General features: G+C 49.6%; 1 protein-coding gene across 1 annotated transcript in view; it reads left to right on the top strand.

Annotated features, from left to right (window-relative positions):
* Nucleotides 1–1,921: 1,921 nt before the first annotated feature.
* Nucleotides 1,922–18,164, top strand: part of RRP12 (ribosomal RNA processing 12 homolog) — a 30,518-nt gene continuing 14,275 nt past the window's right edge. Inside the window, exons 1-15 of the mRNA XM_047073234.1 lie at nt 1,922–2,129; nt 2,697–2,926; nt 5,182–5,265; nt 6,454–6,530; nt 7,302–7,407; nt 7,628–7,744; nt 8,901–9,039; nt 9,134–9,261; nt 10,140–10,238; nt 10,890–10,981; nt 12,634–12,745; nt 12,987–13,084; nt 14,802–14,916; nt 16,889–17,031; nt 17,268–17,389. Of these exons, the coding sequence (XP_046929190.1) occupies nt 1,991–2,129; nt 2,697–2,926; nt 5,182–5,265; nt 6,454–6,530; nt 7,302–7,407; nt 7,628–7,744; nt 8,901–9,039; nt 9,134–9,261; nt 10,140–10,238; nt 10,890–10,981; nt 12,634–12,745; nt 12,987–13,084; nt 14,802–14,916; nt 16,889–17,031; nt 17,268–17,389 (1,801 nt within the window). The 5' untranslated portion in view covers nt 1,922–1,990. The remainder of the gene's footprint in view (nt 2,130–2,696; nt 2,927–5,181; nt 5,266–6,453; nt 6,531–7,301; nt 7,408–7,627; nt 7,745–8,900; nt 9,040–9,133; nt 9,262–10,139; nt 10,239–10,889; nt 10,982–12,633; nt 12,746–12,986; nt 13,085–14,801; nt 14,917–16,888; nt 17,032–17,267; nt 17,390–18,164) is intronic.

Genomic DNA, 18,164 nt, shown 5'->3' with positions numbered 1-18,164 from the left:
ATCAGACTCTTGATTTTAGCTCACGTCATGAACTCACGGTTTCTGAGATCCGGCTCCCCGCTGATCAACACAGATCCTGCTTGGGAATCTCTCTCTCCCTCTCTCTCTGCCCCTCCCCTGCTCTCTCTCTTTCTCTCTTTCTCAAAATAAAATAAACATTAAAAAGAAAGACCTGACACCCTATTGAACTTGTGCCCGTTTTAGTCCTCCCTCTTTCCTCCACAACACACACATTCGTTCATTCAACAGTAATTTGTTGAGTGCCTACATTATTTTCCAGGCGCTCTTCCAGGTCCTAGGAGAAGAAGTGACAAAGACAAAACTTTTGTCTTCATGGAATTTATATGGTGGATCTATGTTTCTCACAAGCTACAGATCAGCTGCAATCAGCGGTGAGAACCATTTTGCAAAAGGATATTTAAGAACAAAGGATGTCTTTAGTCTGTTCAGGCTCCTATACCAAAATAGCATAGGGTTGATAGTTTATAAGCAACAGAAATTTATTTCTCACAGTTCTGGAGGCTGGAAGTCCAAGGTCAGAGTGCCAGCATGGTTGGGTGAGGGTCCATTTCTTGGTTCATAGCCAGCTCCTTCTTGCTGTGTCTTCACATGATGGAAGGGCTAGGGATCACTCTTGAATCTTTTTGTAAGACACCAATTCTAGGGGTGCCTGGGTCTCCTGCCCTGTGCTAGGCATGGGGCCTCCTTGGGATTCTCTCTGTCTCTTTCTCTGCCTCTCTCTCACTTGTGTGTACACACACTCTCTCTCAAAATAAATAAAAAAAAAAATGAGACACCAAATTCCATTTAAGAGGGTTTCACTATCATGACTTAAATATTTCCCAAAGTCCAACCTTTGGGGTGTTATTTCCCCTAACACCATTGCCTTTGGGAGATAGGATTTCAACAGATGGAGTTTGCAGGGATCCAAACATTTAGACCAAAACCAGGGGAAAAATTCACACTGTACCAGGCAAAAGAAGCTGTATACAAAAATTTTGTCAACTTCTGCTTCATTCGGAAGATTGACTTATTGAAGTGTCTTTTTCAGTGGGAGCTAAAAAATGTTTGCAAAATGAATGCATAAAGCCTAATCAGCAAAAAAACTCACCTGGGAGGCACCAGCCTGGCTCAGTTGGTAGAGTGTGCAACCCCTAATCTCAGGGTCCTGAGTAGTGAGTTTAAGCCCCACGTTGGGTGTGAGACTACTTAAAAACAACAAAATAAACTCACCGGGATCCAGTCATAGTTTCACAAAATCAGGTTTGTTGATTTGAAGTGGGGGAGGGAATTCCGGAGGAATCTTGAAATGCTGCACCCCAAGACAAGGGAGGAAAGTATCTTTTTAAGGTTTGGGTTCCAGCTAAAAGATTTTGGAGAGGGTCGCAGGGGAGTGGAAATCAATGCAGGATTGGTTGCTGGTTCTGACATTGGATTAGAAGAGAATAACGAGAGGGGACTGAGTGCTGCCACGAGGGAAGGTGGTTTTAGCAACTGGGTATCCCCAGTACTAAACGAAAATAACTAACTGGGTTTAGAGCATCACCGGCTGCTTTTTTTCTCGTTTGGGGACAAAAGATTTCACTCATTCTGGTTTGGCCAGGTTTTGACTCTTTCAAAGAAATTTGTTTCCGCGCGTTACTTTCGAAATTAGATATTACAAAAAAATTATATAAATATACGTTTGTTTTTTAACCTGCAAAAGAATTCTAGTTTTATAAGGCCCACTCCGGTGGCCGAGAACCGTGGCCCTGGAGTAGAAGCCCCAGGGACTCCCTAGCTACCAACCTTCTCTGAGCAGCTCAGGGATTCTGAGCCTGGAGGCACTGTAAAACCGGATGTTGACTGTCTTGCCATAGTAACAGACGCAACTCCGGAAGTTACGTCAGAGAAAGAGGAAGTGAAGCGGTCTACGGGTCCACGTGGGTCCTGCGCGTGTTTCCAGGGTCCCGGTAGCCGGTGCTTTAATCCCGGTCCGGGTTTAGAAGACATGGGTCGTTCTGGGAAGTTGCCTTCCGGTGTCTCGGCCAAGTTGAAACGCTGGAAGAAAGGCCATAGTAGCGACAGCAACCCTGCCATCTGCCGCCACCGCCAGGCCGCCCGTAGCCGCTTCTTCAGCCGGCCCTCAGGTAGCGGGGTCGGGACCCCGGCGCGCTGGCGGCGGGATTTTAGCGGGCCTGGGTCCGATGGTCTGGGCCTCTCAGGAGGCTCCGGGGTCCAGGCATTGAACCTTTCTTCTCCTAGAACGTCGGATGTGTAGCCTGAAGTAAAGGCCCACTCTCCCCATTAGACAGATGCGGAAACTGAGTCTTTAATAGGGAAATGACTAGCCCAGGGTTCCACGGGCGTCAAGAGTTGGGACTCGGCTATAATTAACTTTGAGTGTCTCTTTACAAAGTGCTTTCACAAAGTGCATTTACTTCCCAAGCCCCTGCGTGTTGTCCCCCACCCCGGTCGACTCCCATCGGCATATTATAACGTCGGGACGCGGGAGCAGAAACTTACCTGAAGGGTTCCGTATCTGGGTTTGCTAAGTTACGGGCTTATGGTGGGCTGATGAGGCAGGCCATGTTCAGAATGAGTCTCTCGAGTTGGGGGACTGGACTCTGCTAGTTTTTGTCGTATGGGTGGATCCTAGCCAAAAAAAAGGAGGTTCGGCTAGAAGTGGGGGCCTCACCCGTGCCTCCGGTTTTCAGGAAAAAGCGACCTGACAGTTGATGCGGTGAAGTTGCATAATGAGCTGCAGTCAGGGTCCCTGCGTCTGGGCAAAAGCGAAGCCCCTGAGACGGCCATGGAAGAAGAGGTGGCCCCCGCTCTCACGGAGAAGTCCTCGGCCACCTTCCTGAGCGGCCTCTCCGACTGCACAAATGTCACCTTCAGCAAAGTGCAACGCTTCTGGGAGTCCAACTCGGCTGCCCACAAGGAGGTAGGGGGGAGGGTTCAGGAGAACTCGGGATGGTGAGGAGGAGTCAGACTCAGTCTCTTTATTTTCTTCCAGTGCTGGCTGGCTGCTGCCGGTGACAGCTGGTATTTTGGGATGATGCGTCATCTCTCCTGCCCTGTGTGTTCCCTACTTACTAGCTCTCCTAGGGCAGGTTCCACTTTCTGCTTTTGTCCAACAACATCTCCCCTACTTAAGTGTAAAGTCCTTCAGGATAGAAATATATTCCAAATACTTATCTTGTCAACTATACCTAACACAGGACTTTTTACATGGAATAGTTTCAAGAAACATTTGTTGAGTAAATTAATGCTGAATAACAATGGATAGGAAATGTTTTATCTAACAAGAGCTACATTTTATTTGTCGTTTTTAGTTAATACTTTTAAATTATACATATTTATATTCACTTTAAATTGAAAGATGTCAAAATTATAAATGGTACCAAAGTGAAGTGAGTAGAATAAAATGTGAAAGTTGTTTTCCCCACTTAATTCCTTCGTGGTAGTTACTGTTGATTGTCATCATGTATCTACCTGGCCCAGCACTGTCCAACAACACTTAATTGTAAATTTTTTAGTAGCCATGTTGAAAGTAAAAAGAAGCAAATGAAATTAACCTTAATAATACAGTTAATATATGTAAAGTATTATCATTTCACCATATAATCAATATAAAATGAAATGATTTGGGGTCCTGGGTAGCTCAATCGGTTAAGCTCCTGACTCTTGATTTTGGCTCGGGTCATGCTCCTGTGGTTTGAACTGCGCATCGAACTTGGGGTTCTCTCTCTCTCCCCCGCCCTCACCCCTCCCCCCGACGCCTCTTCACTGCTCACACACACACACCTCTCTCTTAAAAATAAATAAACATTAAACAAAATAGAATAAAATGAGATGATTTGCATTATTTTTATCATATTAAGTCTTCAAAATCTAGAGTATATATTACCCTTACATCTCCATTTGGATGCTAAACCTTCTTTGGAAGTACTTGATTTGGGCCTAACATTTACAATCACAAAAGTAGGTTCATATTTCCAAGTTCTAAATGTATACTTTCATAAAACTTATAGACGCAAAAGTAGATCCATGTATCTAAGTTGTTTTAAATCTGTGTTTTCCGATAACTAAAATATTTATTTTGAAATTTAATTTATTAAAACATTAAGATTAAAGATTCAGGGGCGCCTGGGTGGCGCAGTCGGTTAAGCGTCCGACTTCAGCCAGGTCACGATCTCGCGGTCCGGGAGTTCGAGCCCCGCGTCGGGCTCTGGGCTGATGGCTCAGAGCCTGGAGCCTGTTTCCGATTCTGTGTCTCCCTCTCTCTCTGCCCCTCGCCCGTTCATGCTCTGTCACTCTCTGTCCCAAAAATAAATAAAAACGTTGAAAAAAAAATTTTTTTTAAAAATAAAAAAAAAAAAGATTAAAGATTCAGTTCTTTAGTCACACTAGCCATGTTTCAAGTGCTCAGTAGCCTCTTGTGAACATTACTGTCCTAGACTTTTTTGTATATTTTTTACCCACATTTTGTTAGGTTTACAGATCATATTTTATTGTTATTTTTTTGAAGGCTTTATTTATTTTTGAGAGAGAGAGAGAGTGAGTAAGCACACAAGTGGGGGAGGTGGAGAGGGAGAGGGGGATAGAGGATCAGAAGCAGGCTCCGCACTGACAGCAGAGAGCCTGATGCGGGGCTCGAACTCACGAACCGCAAGATCATGACCTGAGCTGAAGTCGGATGCTCAACCAGCTGAGCCACCCAGGCGCCCCGCCCCCTGATTATACTTTATATGCCGTGTTCTGCAGTTTTTTCCCCACTGAACAGTATTTCTAAATTAATGTAGTGTTTTCCTCTTTTCAGTAGTTGTGTAGTATTTGAGTCTATCATTATTTACCATGTAGTGATAGTACTTTATTAATCCTCTGTTGATGGCCACTGTATCGTTCTAGTTGGTTGCTGCAGTGAACACGCTTGTACATAAACATTTGCAATTTTCTGCAGGTGTTCCTGTAAGAGACCCGAGTCCTAGAGGTGGAATTTTGGCAAACATGTCTGAGTCTGCCTGTTTGCTAGGCCTCATGGTGTGTACCCCTGGCTCTGATTGCAGCTCCTCTTGTCTTGTCTACCTGTAGGCTTTGTCAGGAGAACAGTTTGTGAGGGAGCAAGGAAAAGAGGCCAGTCCCAGGACAGGCTTAGATCTAAATAGATGTCATAAGTGCCTTCTCCCTCCCGTGCAGATCTGTGCTGTTCTGGCCGCTGTCACTGAGGTGATTCGCTCCCAGGGAGGGAAGGAGACAGAGACTGAGTACTTTGCTGCACTGGTGAGTGGGTGTGACTTGGGAATGGGTGTTCACAACAACCGGTGACTCGAGCCGTAGGGAGAAGAAGGGTGCTCCTGGTGTGTGGAGATGGAGCAGGACATCCTTGAATAGGGGAAAGTGCTTCAGGAGCATCTGGCTGGCTCAGCCAGAAGAGCATGCGACTCTTGATCTCGGGTCGTGAGTTTCAGCCCTATGTTGGACCGAGAGATTAACCAAACAAACAAAAAACAAATAACAAAAAAAACACACATCAAAAGTGCTGTCATTCCCAGGCGGTTTGATAAGGCTGATGCTATTTGCTACACTGTCATTCTAGAACAAGAATCCACTACTCTGGTGGTGGTTGTTGGTGAAGTGTGGCCAGGGGTGGGGCAGGGTTAGGGGGCCAAGACCTTTTTGTGGGGCCAGGCTATCAAAATTATTTCTATACTAATATTAGAACATGATTTGCCTTTTCATCTCATTCTTTCATGAGTGTAATGTGGAGTTTTCTGGAAGTTACAGCCTGCCTGATGATATTATTCTGACAGCTAATTGTGCTTGCGTATGCTTGTATTTTAAAATGTTCTGACTTTTAATTTTTAATATGGTAAGTATCAGTAATATAACCTATGTAAACAAAACCTCTTTGGGGAATTCTCCAAAAATGTTAAGGGTGTAAAAGTTTGAGAACCACTGCTGGAATAGGAGTTGGCAGACTACAGCCCATGGGAATAACCTGAACCATGGCCTGTTTCTGTACAGCCTTAGAGCTAAGAATGGTTTTTACATTTTTAAAGGATTGCTCAAATACAGAAGAATATACAACAGAGACCATATATGGCCTGCAAAGCCTAAAGTATTTATTACCTGGCCCTTTACAGAAAAAGCCTTCCAGCCCCTGCTCTAGAGTAATGAAATAAATTAGATAGCAATGTATGGTTTCTATCACGTGCCAGGCATGTTGTGATTTACTTATATTAATTCGGTGAAACCTCACAACTTACTATCTCTATTTTACAAATAAGGGTCCTGAATCACAGAAAGGTTCAATTGCTAGCCTAAATCACACACTGGCAAAGCTGGGATTTGAACCTCTGACACCAGTGTTCTTGGTCAGAACCATTCTGCTGGGCATACGGTGTCCTCAGCACCCCATTTGCCCCAGCTTACACATTTCCCATTCATCCCCTGTGGTCTGGCCCTCAGATGACAACAATGGAGGCAGTGGAGTCCCCTGAGTCTCTGGCTGCTGTTGCTTACCTGCTGAACCTTGTCCTGAAGCGGTGAGTTCTGGCTCTGGTTTGAATCCCAAGTCACTTACGGAGAAAGGAGTGCAGGCAGGAGGAACAGGATGAGGGAATTGTTAAAAAGAACAAGAGGGGTGCCTGGGGGGCTCAGCGTCTGACTCTTGATTTTGGTTCAGGTTGTGACCTCACGGTTCATGGGATCGAGCCTCACATCGGGCTCTGTGCTAGGCCATGGAGCCTGCTTAAGATTCTCTCTCTCTCTCTCTCTCTCTCTCTCTCTCTCTCTCTCTCTGTTCCTCTCCTGCTTGTGCCCATGGGCATGCGCATGTGCGCACGCGCTCTCTCTCTCTCTCTCTCTCTCTCTCTCAGCAAAAAAAAAAAGACTAGGACCTTAAGTATCAGGTGGCATTCTGATGAGGCTCCCAGGGTGGCTCGGGATGTTGTACACAGAGTGTGAGCGCTGGTGCCTGGGAAGGGGGTGGCCCTGCTCAGTGAGTGGGGCCAGAGGCACGGGCTGGGATGTTGGCACCAGGATACCTGGAGGCTTGCAGTTAGGGGAGGAGGTGAGGAGAGGATTGAGGTGAGCTAGTAAGGGCCCACCTTGTGGGTAGAGAGAATGGGTAGTGAAGAAGGTGCGGAGGCGCGGAGTTCAGGTGCCATGGAAAGCACACTGAACTGCTCACTTGCTGAATTATTGGGCCGGCACTGCCTCCTGTCTAGCTTCCTCCTTCAGACCCGGGCTGGGCCTGCACCAGCTGCTTTAGGAGGCCCCTTGGGGTTCCGACCGTTTCTCTTCTCTCCCCACAGTGTGCCCAGCCCCGTGCTCATTAAGAAGTTTTCTGATACCTCCAAAGCCTTCATGAACATCATGTCAGCTCAGGCCAGCACTGGCTCCACCTCTGCCCTCCGATGGGTTAGTGTCTGGGTCTGTTTCCCCTCTGCCATCTTCCAGAGCCCCACGGGTTTGGCTGAAACTTGGATACTCCCTGGGTGGGGCGGCAGGGGGAGGATATAGGCACTATGTGGACCTCAGATGGATCCCCATGCAGTTTTCTGGAATTGATGAAAACCTGGGCTCTTTCCCCACCTGGCTGAAGCGGGTGAAGCTGACAGACTCTGACTCTCCTTTCAAGGTCCTCTCCTGCCTGGCCACCCTTCTGAGGAAGCAGGACCTGGAGGCCTGGAGCTACCCTGTGACCCTGCAGGTGTACCATGGGCTGCTGAGCTTCACAGTGCACTCTAAGCCCAAGGTGAGGCTGCTGGGCCCCCTGAACATGGGGGGGGGCGGCGGTGGCCACTCTGGTAACTGCGCTGGGGCTGGTCTGTCTGAATGGAATTGGGGAGGTTGCCCTGAGGACCGGTTTCTCGCCTGGATGTTCTACTTTTTGCCTCTGACGCCTTATTTGCTTAGCTCTAGAACGTGAGGGGCAGTTCCTTGTCCTACAGGAGGGATGCTCAGTGTCCGGCCCTCCTGAGTCTCTGCTGCCTCGTTGGTCAGTGACCAGTTTAGCGGCAGTGGCAGGAAGGGGCAGAGTGGGGCTTTGGAGTCCCACAACCTCAGTTGGACACTGGATTTACTACTTGTGCTATGGTCTTGGGCAAGTTACTTAACCTGTCCCAGCCTCGGTTTCCTAGCTGTAGAGTAGGGATAGTAATACCATCCTTGCCGCAAGGGCGTGTGGAGACTCCAGTGTCCCTCTCAGGCTGGCGCGGTTCCTGGCTTATAGCAGGCATTCAGTAAATGGTGGTCAGCCACTCCGTTCCCTCCTGAAATTTAGGGCAGGGAGTACATAATAGTAGCAACAGTCCGTGATCACTCAGTGCTCAGCACACCATCCCAGGTAGGCTAACGCCTCTTTCCCTGTGTGTACGTGGTGCTCTTTCCCTCATTTTCCTCAGGTCTCTGCTGAAATGTCACTTCACTGCAGTGACACTTTCCTGACCACTCTATAAAAAGTAACAACCCTTGCTGTGTGGTCTGCAAAGTACTTTTACTTTCTGGTGTATGTTTGTTTTCTGTCTCCCAAGTACAGTGCGAGTCGTTTGTTCCGGTCACAGCCAGACTGCCAGCTCCGAGCACAGTGCCTGGCTTGATGCACACTTGGTATTGCCGGGTGACTGGCTGAGTAAGCGAATCCCTGTAGCAAAGATGAGAACACTGAAGCTCAGAGATGAAGCGTTTGGCTTGCTCAAGGCCGTTTGCTGAGTTAGTGGGAGAGCGGGGATTGGAGCCGAGGTTTGTCTCATTCCCCAGCTCAGGAGTCTGCGCACAGGAAGGCCTGGGCACAGCATCGGCCATGTAGGAGGCATGCCATCAATGCTTGTCGGTTGGTTGTGACAAGCACCGAAGCTGCTGGTTGAGTGCTGACCCGGCCCCAGCCCCAGCCCCTTTTCCTTGCCCCTTAGATCCGGAAAGCTGCCCAGCATGGAGTGTGCTCGATCCTCAAGGGTAGCGAGTTCATGTTTGGTGAAAAAGCCCCTGCCCATCATCCTGCTGCCATTTCCACCGCCAAGTTCTTCGTCCAGGAGATTGAGAAGTCTGGAGGTGGGAACCAGGTTGACAGCAGGGTGGATGGGGGTGGAGGACGGGGCTTGCCGCGGAGAGTGGGCTGGAGGCTCAGCCCCCTCTTGTGTGCCAGGCTCCAAGGAGGCCACCACCACGCTGCACCTGCTGACGCTGCTGAGGGACCTGCTCCCCTGCTTCCCAGAAGGCCTGGTGAAGAGCTGCAGCGAGACTCTCCTCAGGGTCATGACCTTGAGCCATGTGGTGAGCTCAGCCCAGGAGCCAGAGGAGCATGCCGGGGTGGGGGGCTTAGCTTCAGACCTGGGCCCCTGGTGCTGATGCTTGGGAACTTGCTGCTCAGGCCAGAAGCAGGGCCTAGGGTCTCCCCATCCCAACCCTGCTCTTACCTACAACCAAGGACCCCAGCCATCGCTGGTGTCGGATAGACCAGGCTCTCTTCACGGTCCTGGTCCCGTTGGGAGCTGGCCTCAGGGAGCAGGTCAGGGGAAGGGAGAGCTGTGGTAAGGCTGGTACGGCGCCAGCCCTCTCCCGGCTTGAGCTCTGTTTCAGTCACAATCGCGGTTCTTTTTTCTTTCTTTTGCTTATTTACTAACAGATCCGTATAGTGGCTTTAAAGATGCAGAAAACGATTCTCTGCATTTCTGTCATGCTGGCAGAATTCTGTTAATCTTTACGTATCCTCTTGTAGCATTTGTTCGCACGTGTGTTTTAAAGTTTGCGTCACATAAATCACACGATCATTGTTTAAAAGGAAAAACTCATTCAGAACAACTTGCTGTGTATCCTTTCAGACTTTTTTTTTGGATAAACCAACACAGATAAAAACATGAAAATACAGGCATAAATTATAGTGTGTACACCACTTATAGTCTGCTTTTGTAGCCTATTATGTTAAAAATATTTTATGTTTCTCTGTTAACTTTGTTTAAATTATTTCAAAATTTTCAGTGGTTGCCATGCCTTCCTGAAGTGACAGTCCTCTGAGTGTGCAGGTGTGGGGGGCATGCTCGAGGTCAGGGCCCTGGGTCTCCCTCCAGCCCAGCTTCTAGAGTAGGAGGTTGAGGAGCCCAGGGCAGCCATGGGCTTTGCGGTTCCCCACTAAGCCTACGTGTCCTCTCCAGCTGGTGACAGCCTGTGCCATGCAGGCCTTTCATAGCCTCTTCCACGCCAAGCCCGGCCTGGGCACCCTGTCAGCAGAGCTCAACGCCCAGATCATCACGGTGAGGCCTGATGGTGGAGGGGCATTGCAATGCTGGGGCGTGGGGAATGGGGGAGACGTTACTTGTCTACAGAGTGAGGTTGAGTGGGCTGGATGGGCTGCCGCAGAGGAGGAGGCCAGTAGATGAGCAGACAGGAGGCAGGCATCCAGGAGACTGGCCACCAAAGCCACATCAGTGTCCACAGGAGCTGTGGGCCCTGACTCTTCACTTACTTAGTAAACTATTTCAGTATTGTGTCGTGGTATAACCCACACCTTGAACAGAAGCTCTCAAACTTAGGGATCCCTGTATGGATTTGAGGAAGGAGGGCATAAACACCCCCCAAATTATTTGCAAAATGTGCATTATTTGCCCATGCACTTTTCCAGAGAAGGGCTCTGGGGCTTTTGTGAGATCCATAAGGTTGTGTGACCCAAGTTTTACTCAACTGCTTCTAGAGACTTTGATCTCATAGGAGCAGAACTGGAAGGGCTTGATGGAGTCCAGAAAGGCAGGACCTGGGAAAGCTAAGGGGGCTGTGAGTTCTAGGGCCACGTGTGCAGGCCTGTCACTGGGACGTGCTAGTGTGTGGGGATGGGAAGGGGTCATTGTCATTAGGCTGCTGTTAACACACTTGCTCAGTCATCTGCTTATTCCCCGTCCCATCTCTAGGCCTTATATGACTATGTTCCCAGCGAGAATGACTTACAACCCTTGCTGGCCTGGCTTACGGTCATGGAAAAAGCCCACATCAACCTGGTCAGGTAGGGGTGTCCTAGGACCTCCAGCTAGGCTACCTGCTCTGCAGTACAGATGGGAGGGATGTGAGCCAGGAGCTGGAGAGGGATGGCGGCATCTCCTTGTTGAGTATGCTACAGACCAGCTCTTGTGGTTGCGAGGCACAGGGCAGGATGGTGTGGCCTGTGTCAGCTAGAGCCAGTGCTTTCCTCCCCGAGCAGTTACGAGCGAGCTCTGAGGGGCAACAAGATGGCTGAGAGCACCACACTAGAGTGCCGGGAGTGCCTGAGTTCCATCCTGGTTCTTGTCAGCCCCTGAGTCCTGTGTAGCTGGTTTCCTTCTCACACGATCTTGTCCACTTTCTGTGGCTTCACCCCTGTCCCCACCTGGGTTAATGGTCCCCTCCTCTGGGGTTCATGGTCCTGCAGACCCAGTTTCTGCTGTGTGTCTGTTATGATATATTTGAGCTTGGCCACTTCATAGTAGCTACTCGACACTCCACTGTTCCAGAATAAGGAGAGAAAATAAGTGTATCAGTTGGTGACTTGCGTTTTACCTGGAACAAGGGTCCCTGAGTCCTGGTGGAGTGTCTTCACCATGCTATGTCTGTCCCCTGTCCACTGAGGGGTTCCCATCTCCCGCTCGCTCTCAGGCACCATGCTGAGTGCTTGGCATCCTTGCTTCCTGTCACCCATCACAGCCACCCTGGGAGGAAGGGCTTAGCCTGTCTCATGAGGCTGACGCAGAAGCACTGTGAGGTAGCTAGTCACGCTGCTCCTGAGGAGCAAAGGCAGGTCTCCAGCCCACGTCCTTTTCCCACACCATCCATCTTTTACCTGGAAATTCTGGAAAGTAGCAAAATAGCTTTACAGTCCACTTCTCCATATTAATCTTACCAGGAGGCCTCCCACAGTTGTGCCACGATATACTTCCCAGGCTATTTGTTATAATGCTATAGGTAATGACAACCCTAGAAACCAAGAAATAACCAAAATGTGCCCCCCGAGGGGACTGTTCACTATACAGTGAAATACTATGCAGCCGTTAGAAATTACCAAAGTAGATATGCGCATGCTGACATAGAAAGACCCCTAAGACACATCAAGAACAGGGTGGATGGTAGGACTCTGCACACTCTGGAGCAAGACTTAGCAGGATGTGAATCCTGACGCCCCTCTCTCACTAGCGGAGTGGCCTTGGGCAAGTTACTTGATTTTTCTGTGCCTTAGTTTCCTTACTTATAAAACGGGAATGGTAATGGGAATTAATCTCAGTGGTTGCAAAGATTAAGTGAACGAATGTGTGTTATATCTGCGCTTGGCATATGAAAAGTGGTAGGTAGATGTTAGCACATGTCATTACTTTATATGTTTGTATACGTATAACAACTTCTGGAAGAGTATTTGAGAAACCTAACCTTGATATTCCTCTGGGAAGTGCATCTGAAGGTCAGTCCAAAAGAAAGTTGTGATAATGGAAGCATGCTTTTTATTTTATACTCCGAAGACCTATTTGAGTTTTTCACCACATGCGGCTATTACTTGAATGACAGCACTTTTTAAAATTGCCCACTAAAAGGACCCTGTAGAACCCTGCAGATCAGTGACTGTCACTGGACCTGGGCTTCTGGGCCTTGAGGCCCAGGGCCAGGCTCCACAGAAGCCTTTTGTGTTGACAGACTGCAGCGGGACCTGGGGCTGGGCCACCTCCCTCGCTTTTTTGGAACTGCGACCACCTGCCTCCTCTCCCCACACTCACAGGTGGTGACGGCTGCCTCTCAGAGCCTTCAGGTACTCCCAGCCCCAGCTTTAGTGGGGGAAGCAGGGAGTGCAGAAGATTCTGCTGGCTGCCCTGTCTCTCCCAGAGCTCACCCTAGACCTCCAGCTGCGTCCTGGAGGGGAGGTTCTCGGCAGGGGGTGGGGGGGGGGTGGGCAGGATATCGGCCTAGAAGTGTCCAAAAGCAGTCACCTGGGAGGGCTCAGGGGCACTGGAGGCTGCTTTGGGTCAAACAGCTGTGGCCTCTTTTTGCAGGAGATCCTGAAGGAATGTGTCGCTCCCCACATGGCCAGCATTGGCTCTGTGACTTCTTCGGCCTCAGGACCTGCCCAGTATGTCGCCAAGATGTTCAGGTGAGAACGTAGCATCCGCATTAGGAGGGAATAAGGTGTTCCTTGTAGAAAGTTCTGTGTAATGACAGGTGTTCCACTTGTCACTTGCTGTGGGCATGTGTGCAGGGCCAGAGCGGCTGCTGTGGATTCGAGCCCTGGCCACGTTCTAGGGACCGTGATGTGGTGCTCATGAGCGTGGACTCTGGGCCAGTCATCCAGGGCAATGTGTAGACACCTCAGGATCCTCCGAGTCTAGATACCTCAGGATCCTCATCAAAGCTTACGAATGGAGGTGATGATTAAATGAGGGAGTGTGTGGAAAGTTCTCGGAACTGTATCTGGCACATAGTTAAGCGCTCAGTTAATGAAAACTACCGGTAGCCCCTGTGGTACTGGGAGATCTGTACTGACCCTCAGTTTATAGGTGGGCCAGCTGAGGTCACCCAACTAGGCAGTGGCAGCCTGACACAGAGCCCACTCTTATTCACACGCCCTGCTGCCCTCCACACCTGCGAGAGGAGCCATTCAGAGACATGGCCACTGACTGTCCTCACCCTCCCTGTGGGCAGTGAGGAGCCTCGGAGCACCACGTGGTCCTGGGAAAGCGGCTAGAGTCCTGGGTGTCTCCTCTGAGTCTGTCTGCTCAGCTCTAGGGTGTGATGCTTTGGGTCGTGCTACCTGTGAGGAAATAGGCCTGTTGCCTGTGGATGCATCTGTGATGAGGTTCCAGGAAAACCCAGAAATAGAACCACCCCAACCTCTAGCTCACCCATCCCCCCCCCCCCCCCAAAAAAAAAGGCCATTCTTTCCTAAAATCTCCAGGACCCTAGACTGGGAGATAGAGCCAGCCTGGTGCAGCTCTCCCCAGTGTGCCCAGACCATCTGTTCCTCCCCTGGCATCCCACCTTGGGTCAGACTGGGAAAGCATGAGACAGTGACGGAGCATGGGCTTTGAAGGCCCAGTATGGCCACTGGCAGAGTAACCCTGGAAGCTTATTTCATCTCTCTGAGCCTCAGTTTCCCCACATGAAGATGGAAGAACTAATGTACCTCACAGAGTTTCTTTTTTTTTTTTTTATTTTTTATTTTTTTTTGTTTATTTCTGAGAGAGCATGAGTGGAGGAGGGGCAGAGAGAGACGGGGACACAGAATCCGAAGCAGGCTCCAAGCTCTGAGTTGTCAGCACAGAGCCCGATGCGGGGCTCGAACTCACAGACTGCGAGATCATGACCTGAGCCGAAGCCAGATGCTCAACCAACTGAGCCACCCAGGCGCCCCTCACAGAGTTTCTTTAAGCAGTAGGATTACATGGGGGCGCCTGGGTGGCGCAGTCGGTTAAGCGTCCGACTTCAGCCAGGTCACGATCTCGCGGTCCGTGAGTTCGAGCCCCGCGTCGGGCTCTGGGCTGATGGCTCAGAGCCTGGAGCCTGTTTCCGATTCTGTGTCTCCCTCTCTCTCTGCCCCTCGCCCGTTCATGCTCTGTCTCTCTCTGTCCCAAAAATAAATAAACGTTGAAAAAAAAAAATTTTTAAAAATAAAAAAAAAAGCAGTAGGATTACATGAATGAAACTCAGCACGGGGACTGCTTCATAGATGCTAGTTTTCCCCCTTGGCCTTTCCTGGAGCTCCACCGTTACTAGCCAGCCGGTGGTCTGTAGCCCCTGGTGTCAGCCATTGACTTCTTGGTTGGGGCCCAAGTGAGCACAGACTTGGCCCTGACTGCCTGCTCCCTTGGCAGGGCAGTGGAGGAAGGCCTGACGTACAAATTCCACGCGGCATGGAGCTCTGTCTTGCAGCTGCTGTGTGTCTTCTTCCAGGCGTGTGGGAGGCAGGCTCATCCTGTGATGAAGAAGGTGAGCTGGGGAGCCGCTGGGGCCAGGACACGAGGTGGTGACTGGGCTGTCGGACTGCGGGCTCCCAGAGAGGTCCTGTGTCTAGCACCTCTGCACTTTACCCCACTTTACACTCCTGATGGCGCCCACAGCAGGTGCCTAGTACTGTGTCTTCAGGAAGGTGACCGAGTCAACATGGGGGAAACAGAGGGGTAGGACCTCCCCCAGCCTCCTGTCAGGAGCTGCTCACTAGTGCTGGTTTGAGTGGATGGCTTTGAGGAGGGAACCAGTATGACTCTCTCACCCCTACCCACTATCTTTTTGTTTTTAATTCTCTAAATTTTCTATTACAAGGATTATAGTGTTTTAAGCAGCCTTAGGTCCCAGAGAGGTTATTACAGCTCAGAGTAAACCACTTAAGGATAAGGGATTCCCCCAGGGATCCTCTCCAGCTCCAGGAGAGGGTAGGGGCCTCAGGTCAGGCCCCAGGCTCCTTAACAGCAGCTCCTGGCCTCACAGGGCCTGCACCGACTCCCACCATTGCTGGTTGGAAGAAAGGAGCCACCCTGGGATGGCAGGGGCTTCCTCAAGAAGCCTGGCTCCTGATAGATCAGGTTGGCAAACATGACTTCCTACAAGTGAGGCCCTGGGAGGCTCTGGGGGGGCCAGAGGGCACAGCTCTGTCTTGAAGGGCAACCACCCCTCAGCGTCTGCTAATTTGCTAATTGTCACATGTAGGTCTGCCTTTTTGCCTTTGCCAGAGTTTCCATTTTTCTTTCTTTTTTATTCTTTTAAAAAAATTTTTTAATGTTTATTTTATTTATTTTTAATTTCTTTTAATGTTTATTTGAGACAGAGAGAGAGACAGAGTACGAGCAGGGTAGAGGCAGAGAGAGAGGGAGACACAGAGTCTGAAGCAGGTTCCAGTCTCCGAGCTGTCTGCACAGAGCCTGACGCAGGGCTTGAACTCATGAACCATGAGATCGTGACCTGAGCTAAAGTCGGACGCTTAACCAACTGAGCCACCCAGGCACCCCTATTTTATTTTATTTTTTGAGAGAAAGAGAGAGAGAGAGAGACAGAGCATGAGTGGGGTAGAGCAGAGAGAGAAGGAGACACAGAATCTGAAGTAGGCTCCAGGCTCTGAGCTGACAGCAGAGCCTCACGTGGAGCTCGAACCCACGGACCATGACATCATGACCTGAGCTGAAGTCAGACACTTAACCAACTGAGCCACCTAGGCACCCCCCACCCCCACTTAAAAAAATTTTTTTTTAATGTTTACCATTTTTCAAGATAAACTGAAAATCTACATTTGTACATGAAATCTGATTTTTATATGTTACTAACAAATACAGAAATTTTTTTTTTTTTTGAAAGAGCATGTGCAAGCAGGGGAATGGCAGAGAGAGAGAGAGAGAGAGAGAGAGAGAGAGAGAGAGAGAGAGAATCCCAAGCAGGCCCCAGACTGTCAGTGTAGAGCCTGATGCAGAGCTCAGACTCATGAACTGTGAGATCCTGACCTGAGCTGAAACCAAGAGTCAGACACTTAACCAACTGAGCCACCCAGGCACCCCAGAATTTTTCTTTTTTTTTTTTTTAATTTTAGAGAGAGAGCCAGTGAGGGAGAGGAGCAGGGGGCGAGAGACAGAGAGTCTTAAGCACCTCTGTGCTCAGTTCAGAGCACAACATGGGGCTCGATACCACGAACCTGGGATCATGACCTGAGCCGAAATTAAGAGCCGGATGCTTAACTAACGGAGCCACCCAGGCGCCCCAAGAATACAGAATATTTTAAAATCTTGGGGTTTGGGGAAAGGTCAGACTTCTCAACAGGTTAAATTTGGTTGTTGGTTTGTGATCTCTGACCTAGAGCTTAACCTGGGCCCATGCTCCCGACCTCATCCTCTTAGAGACTTTGGCCCAGACTGAACTATGGGTGCCTGTTCTGTGAGCATGCCTTGATGTATATTTTCTCGTCTTTTGGCTCCAGTGCCTCCAGTCCCTATGTGACCTGCGCCTCTCCCCCCACTTCCCTCACACGGCAGCTCTGGATCAGGCAGTGGGGGCTGCAGTGGCCAGCATGGGACCCGAGGTGGTTTTAGAGGCTGTGCCTTTGGAAATTGATGGCTCTGAGTAAGTGTGATCCTGTCTGGCTTTCTACGGGGCCCTGGGGTATTCAGCCAGCTCATTCTTCTCCAGCAGGGTGTTCACTCTCGGGGGTGAAGTCTGTGTGTATCACTTGGGGGTCAGCCAGAGAGGCCACGGCAGGGCTTGGGCTGCTCCTTGGCTCAGCAGGTGACGTGCTGCTGGGCATGCTGCCTTCTAGGATGTCACCTCCTCCTCACTGGCCCTTTTCTATGTCCTCCCAGAGAGAATCTAGATTTCCCGAGGAGCTGGCTGCTGCCTGTCATCCGGGACCACGTCCAGGAAACACGACTTGGTTTCTTCACCACCTATTTCCTGCCCCTGGCTACCACCCTGAAGAGCAAAGGTATGGGCCCCACCTGAGTCCTAGAGCCTTGACTGGAAGGAGCCAGGAAGGGCTCCTTGTCCAGCACCCCCAGCCCTGGGACACTGGGCAGCATCCCTCTGCCAAGCAAGTGGCCAGCCAGTGCTTGAGGGCCTGCCTAAGGAGGCTGTCCCTCACTTTGCTTTGAGGCCTGGCCAGGTATGTTCCCTGTGGCAGGCTCACAATGGCTCCTTCTCTTGCTAAGGAAATAATTAGAGAAGTGCACACCGATTTATATATATGCAGGGCTGTTCCTAGTAGAAATCTGACACAACATACGTGTCCCTCAGCAGGGTTCTGGTGAATTTAGTCCCACTATGGGCCATGGCGTGGTCTTTGTGAGGAAAGGGAAACCTTGTGTGGGAACGGGCATGTTTAGTAGATGGTGAGTTGAAAGATTAGATTCAGATCTCAGCTTAGCCACGCTATGGCTGGGTGACTTTGGGCAAGTTGATTTAATTCTTTTGGGTTTGCTCCTCATGAGTAAAATCAGGGCAATAATTGCCACGTGCAGATTAAATAAAAAAGTCACATACATACCTATTCTACAGCCTACCGCTTAGAAACCTTGTCAAGGTAAACTGGGTTTCAGAACATATATATATATAATACAGTCCTGTTTATTATGCTTTTAAAAGCATGTATGTGTTTAAAGAAATATAAAAAAGTCAGAAGAAGTGATGACTATCCCTGGGGGAGTAAGATTATCAGGAGACATCCATTTCCTATTTTATGGTATTTCAATTTGTGGGGAGGG

The sequence above is a fragment of the Lynx rufus genome, unplaced genomic scaffold, assembly GCF_022079265.1.
Source record: "Lynx rufus isolate CCGP_SWC_20201006 ecotype Redwood Valley unplaced genomic scaffold, mLynRuf1.p SCAF_11, whole genome shotgun sequence".
NCBI lineage: Eukaryota > Metazoa > Chordata > Mammalia > Carnivora > Felidae > Lynx > Lynx rufus.
This window is presented reverse-complemented; position numbering and strand designations above follow the sequence as displayed.